We start from the raw sequence: 6,112 nt of genomic DNA, 5'->3' as shown, positions 1-6,112 counted from the left end.
CCCCGCCCCGACCTCCTTTCTGACCTGACACCTGAAATCATTTCATTTTGACTTTTCCAATTGTCCATCCCCAACTTTTTTTTGTGTGGCTAAAACGAATTGCCAAATTGGATTCGGCTGTGACAAAAGGCTAGTACACTCTTACCATGCATCAGATGGGGGAGACATTGTAGAGACAAGGCCTAGGACCAGGTCACCCTTTTCAAGCCCATTTGCAAAATGAGTATTAGGGGAGAGGGAAGCGTTTTCCAGACTGGAAAACACCAACACAAGATCAAACAGCTGCAAACTGGCTACAGATACATTTCGATTGGAAATCAGGCACTGATTTGTCCCAAGCAGAGGATTGAAGTTTTGGTGGGGGCAAGACCCTGGAAAGAGAGCCATTGGTGGGTGGGTGTTTGCAGGGAAGCTGTTCCCTGCCAGAAGGGTGACCTGGGAGGACCAGGGAAGTCATGGGTTCATAGATTCATAGACATTTGGGTTGGAAGGGACCTTTGCAGGTCATCGAGTACAGCCCCCTGCCCCGGGCAGGAAAAAGCCCTGGGGTCAGACTCATGAGAAGAGAAAGGCCCTCACCTGTTGGGATTTTACACTGCTGCTCACAGCGTTGCTTGGATTTAAACCGGTTGCTGTTCCCACCGCAGCCTCCAAAGACAAAGGGCCTGCAGTGGTTCACCTCCGGATGGTAGTACCACAGCAGCATGTACTGCGAGCAGGAGCCCTCGTCCATAGGCAGCAGACAGGGGTCTGAAAGGAAGCAGACCCCCACCAGTCATATAGGGACACAGGACTGTGTGGACCTCAAAGCCACCGCTCCCCCAGGAGAATCCCCAAACTCACCACATCAACCCCTCGCGCATCGCAGGTTGATGCAGTGCCACACGCCTCAGCTTGCCATAGGCAAAAGCAGGGGGGGCGAGAGCACTGCCAGTGCCCTGCCAGGAAACTTGAATGGAGAACCAAGGACTGGCCTTTGCCACCCGGCCTCACATTGAGCTGCAGTTGACCCAGCTTATTGGGGTCTGGGTGCAGTCTAGGTGGCCTCCTGGCTAGCATGCTTCAGTTTGGACTCTGGGGGGTTTTGCCTTCCTCTGTAGTGGGGGCATGGCCCTCTTGGGATCTCTTGAGCGTCTACCAACAGCAGCAAGATGTTGGCTTCTGTGTTTTCCCTGCTTTACCTGTGTCCAATTAGGGTGTTATGTCTCATGGTAATGCTGGCGTTGACTGTAGCTTTACTAAGAGGTTAGACATTGGATTTGTATAGGGTGGCTTGGATAGGGATGATCTGGCTGCAAGCTGGGGGTTGGCCTACATGACCTTTGGAGGTCCCTTCCAGCCCAATGTCTCTCTGATTCTGTGATTCAAAGGTACCAGGTACTGTAGCCAAAGGCACACATTGGGGTTGGACTCGATGATTTGTTGAGATCCCTTCCAATCCTAGCATCTAGCATCTATGAATCTAGCCATCTTGGATGCCCCAATCAAATGAGTAGGTTCAGATGCAGTGGGGTCTGTAGAGGTTGGCCTTTGGAGGGGGCCACAAGCAAGGTCCAAACTGATGCCTCTGCAGATGCCCCAGCCACTCTGCTATGACACCCCTCGCTTGAGATGGATGTGAGGTAGGGTTGCCAACCTTCCCGGATTGGCCAAGAGTCTACCGGAATCGGTGTCGCTCTCCTGGTGACTACTGAAAGCAATTTGGGAGACTGATATTGTGAATGGGTTGAACAATACAATTAATGACATTACGTGATGTTGGGGGGAAAAAACCCCGCCTGGAATAGCCTCAGTCAGAGTTGGCAACCCTAATGCAAGGACTGGATGTAAGTGTGAGGGTGACAGAGTCTTGAACTTGGGTTTTTCCAAAGGCTTGTCTAGCCCACCACAATGAGACCTAGATCCTTACCAAGCACAACTGACTTTGGTAAAGGTAGTACTCAGTGGAAGTAACCAGATGGCAGTGGACATGATCACCAGCCAACCGGGTGTTAACACCCCTGTTATTTATGGGAGGAACAGGATCCATGGAGAAAACAAAGTCAGATGGATTATCTTGCTGGGATCCTATGTTGGATCCAAATTTGGATGCTTAAATTGCTGGGATCCTTTGACCCCAGCTGACTTCCTGCCCCTCAGGTCGGGGGCTGGACTCAATGATCTTACGAGGTCCCTTCCAGCCCGAATGTCTATGACATCTATGAAATCTACGAATCATGGGCCCATGCTGAGCAGGCTGCCCTATCACACAGGCCCCAGCTCCTGCCTCATGACCACTTCCCCAACACATAGAGAACTACCTGATGGTGCATTTGCCCCATGATGGCCCATACAGCATCAACGCAGATGCCAGCACTTTGCTGTCTACCACGAACTTCTCAACTTTGTTAGGCTCCAGGTCCCCCCTTGGAAAGTGCCAGTCGTTAGCTGTCACTTGTTTCTTGATGACACAAAAACCCTAAGGCAATTCTCGTTGCAAAGAGCTCAGACCACAGCAGGTGGGAACATTTTGGATGCTATTTGAAACCTCTGGGTTGATCTTGTGCAGCGTTTGCACACCTAACTGCACTAATATTGTGCAGCTCCCCCACAGCATCTTATTGCTGCCTTCATCCTGTCGGCCGTGGCTGTAACACCCGGGTGGAGAATCACTGAACTACCTCATTTGTTGGCTGCAAAGAACTACCCCAACAGCGAGGAAAGTCCAGCTCCCGGGCTCATCCCCTACATGCCGGGTGGAAGGGCCAGAGCTTCTTGCCGTGCTAGTTAACAAGCGTAACTGTTCCAACACACGTCCCCTGGAGCTCAATATTCAAAAGCACTTCCTCCCCTGGAAGTGACTTGCCTAAATGCCATTTAATTCAGTGCATTTCACCTTGTAATGGGCTGCGGGCTTGTCGCTGCTCGCGCTGGGCCGGCTCCATTATCTGCTTATCACGGAGAGCTGCCGAGAAAGCAAATGGAAATCACAGTTAATGAGGGCACACAAATAAATTAGCCGCGATTTAAATATTGATCGTTACAGGCGTACACAGTTTCCCGTCGTATAACGAGCTCTTGATAAATGTCACGGAACAATTGGCGAGCGGTGGAAATCAGCAGTGATAAAATTCTTAATGGCTTTTAACAACTCAGTCAAAAAGGTCGGGTGTTAGTCAGAGAAAATTGAAGTATTGGCGGTGTTTGCGGGAGAGGGGAGATAAATGTCAGATGGGAGTTGTGCAAATTTGAGAGGTTTGAAAAGCCAGGAGCAGTTGTAATCCGGCAGCAATAACCCCCTGATTGCAGAATCCTGTTAACATTTCCAGCGTCTATCCGCGCTGAGTGCTGAGCAGACCGATTTATGCGCCCTGTTGCCTAAGGCCCGAGCTCTAATGGGACTGAAAGCCAGAGACAGCTACAGCTGTGATTCAATAACATGTGGACTGCACCAGTGGTCTCAAGTTTTCCAGATGCAAAATGCAGGACTGGATTAATGCATAGACAAACTAGGCACATGCCTAGGGCCCTAAGTGAAGAAGTGGCCCAGTTCTGCTTATTTTAGATATTATAACTATTGAGTGAAAAAAAAAAGTAGGGGCCCACAAGTTTGTTTGCCTAGGACACACAGAGGGGTTAATCTGGCCCTGCCAAAATGCTTCCTTAATATAAAGGCAGTTTCAACCCATGTGGCTGATGCCTTTGATGTGCAACGAGGACACCAGATCGAAGTAGGCAGCCCCCGAAAGGGTGGAACAGGGGAAGGGGAACATGGAAATTTGGGGATGTTCAGTTTGGGATATGAAATCATGGCATTGACACCGAGCGGGACACTGAGTGGCCCACTGTCAGCTCCTCCTCAAGCTCAGGGTAATTCAGATGTGGGGTGATCACCTGAAGATGGGCAGGTTATTTCCTTCAAGGAGGCCAAAGTGACTTGGGATTTTGCTTCCTGAATTCTGCCCCGATTTATGGACATGAAGTCCGGTGGCACCAGGCTGCCGAGTGAGACCATGCCAAGTTCAGTGCCTAAGGGACAGCCACGAGGAGTGAAAGCGGGTGCCCCTTGGAAACCCAACAGGTCCCACTCGGCGTCACTGCCAGTGCCATGATTTCATACCCAGCCCTAAGGCCCAGTCTTCTCACCCCCTTACCAATAGCTGAGAGATTAACATAGGTAACTACCTTTCTCCACTTACGAATAGCAGAGTTGGATTTGCCTTTTCTCCTTCTGTCCCTGGGTTGAAATAGCCACACTTTCCACATTGCCTAACCACGTTCCTTCTCTGGGAAAGATCCAGGCAGCTATCTTGCAGGGTAACTGTCTTCATTTCAAAGGCATTATTTCTAAAATGCTGGAGTATTTTGGTACCTTGCAGGCTAACCGGGGGCATCTACATGTGCAATTAATGCAAAGGGATAAACTCCGGAGCTGTCTGAGCTGGAGCATGCAGCTCCCAGGTGCAGCACATACACATGCATCCAGGACAGCAGCAACTTGTGCTGGGGGGGAGCAGGCTCAGGCTGCTAACAGGCTTGGCGGGGTCAGCCCTGGACTCCAGGTGGTGGTGGAGCGGCTGGCTAGGGCACGGGAGAGCCAAAAGTGCAAAGCCGTGTAGCTAGGTAGCAGGCAGGAGTCTAGGCCCCCGCTACCTGGGCTGCCTGGGAGCAATTTACCCCTGCAGTCACCATCCACACGTGTTTTATCGCAGTTAATGACTCTGCCATAAGATAGTAAGTACTTGTCCCCAACATGACTCTCTTACAGTGGAGTTAATTAATTTGCTGAACCCTGGTACTGGTGCATGGGTAAACAGTGATGCTTTGCTGTGGAGCTAATTAGTCTGCTTCACAGTAAAGCACATGTGTAGATGCACCCACTGGATCAGAGATGTACAAGCTTTTGTGAGTGACTGCTCACTTCACCTTGCTAAGTACCACAAAGGCTCATGCCACCCCAATTCAGTTAGTCTACAAGGTGCATCTCTACCCTCCCTTCTGCCTGACTTCAGACTAATGCAGCTCCCTGTTTCTCTCTGGGGTATTCTGGAAATGCACTAGGGCAGGGGGGGCTCAACTCCCAGCCCATGGCTGGACTTGGCCTATAGCACCATGACATGGATGCTCCCCACAGGGCCAGAAATTTGGTGGCAGGACAGTGGTGACATTGCCCCCCTCTTGCAAAATTTCCAGACCCTGAGTGCTGGATGATGCACCTGATCCCTGCAAGCAGGGCTGGGTGAGGGCAGTGCCAGGCCCCAGGACCAAATCCTGGTATGTGAGGGGCAGGAGGGGGCGGTTCAGGGGCCCTGGAGCCCAATCCTAGTGCATGGGAATTGTGAGAGGCCAGTGTCAGGCCCCTGGGGACCAATCCCAGTGCACAGAGGGTGGGAGAGGGCGGTGTCAGGTCCTTGGGATCAATCCTGGAGCATGGGGTAGGGAGGGAGTGGTGCTGGGATCCAGGGCTTGATCCTGGCCACGGATCATCCCCTTGGTGCTCTTTTGGCCCATGGGGCCAAAAGGTTGAGCACCACTGCACTAGGTCATATGTTATGTCTCTGCCCTGCTGAAACTATTGCTGATGTACCAAATTTTCTTGCAAACAACATGCACCTTTCTTCCCAAAATCACACCCCCAAAACATGCACTAAGCAGGGAAGCTGAGTTTCTGCCTCGGATAGAAGCACCCTGCTTTGAGTCTTGAGCCATGGCCCATCAGCTGTGGTATTACTATTCAGGCAGCTGAGTTAGTATCATAGTTTCATAGTTTCATAGTTGGTCAGGTCGGAAGGGACCTGAGCAGATCACCAAGTCCGACCCCCTGCCGTGGCAGGAAAGAGTACTGGGGTCAAACAACCCCGGCAAGGTGTTCATCCAGCCTCCTCTTAAAGACCCCCAGGGTAGGAGCCTGCACCACTTCTCTTGGAAGTTGGTTCCAGACCCTAGACGCCCTGACCGTGAAGTCGCACCTCCTGATATCTAGCCTGAATCTACCCTCTGCCAGCTTGTGACCGTTATTCCTGGTCACTCCTGGCAGTGCTCGGGGGAACAGGGACTCCCCCAATGCCTGCTGGTCCCCCCTGACTGGTTTGTAACAGGCCACTAGATCCCCATCAGCCTTCTCTTGTGGAGG

The 6,112-nt window shown here is 51.5% G+C and overlaps 1 protein-coding gene across 1 annotated transcript in view; it reads right to left on the bottom strand.

The window, feature by feature from the left end:
- Window positions 1–6,112, bottom strand: part of LOC109292083 (collagen alpha-1(VII) chain-like) — a 262,997-nt gene that overhangs the window by 7,900 nt on the left and 248,985 nt on the right. Inside the window, 2 exon segments of the mRNA XM_019509339.1 lie at window positions 580–750; window positions 2,876–2,944. Coding sequence (XP_019364884.1) covers window positions 580–750; window positions 2,876–2,944 — 240 coding nt within the window.

Source organism: Gavialis gangeticus, unplaced genomic scaffold, assembly GCF_001723915.1.
Source record: "Gavialis gangeticus isolate Ggan-Ray unplaced genomic scaffold, GavGan_comp1, whole genome shotgun sequence".
NCBI lineage: Eukaryota > Metazoa > Chordata > Crocodylia > Gavialidae > Gavialis > Gavialis gangeticus.
This window is presented reverse-complemented; position numbering and strand designations above follow the sequence as displayed.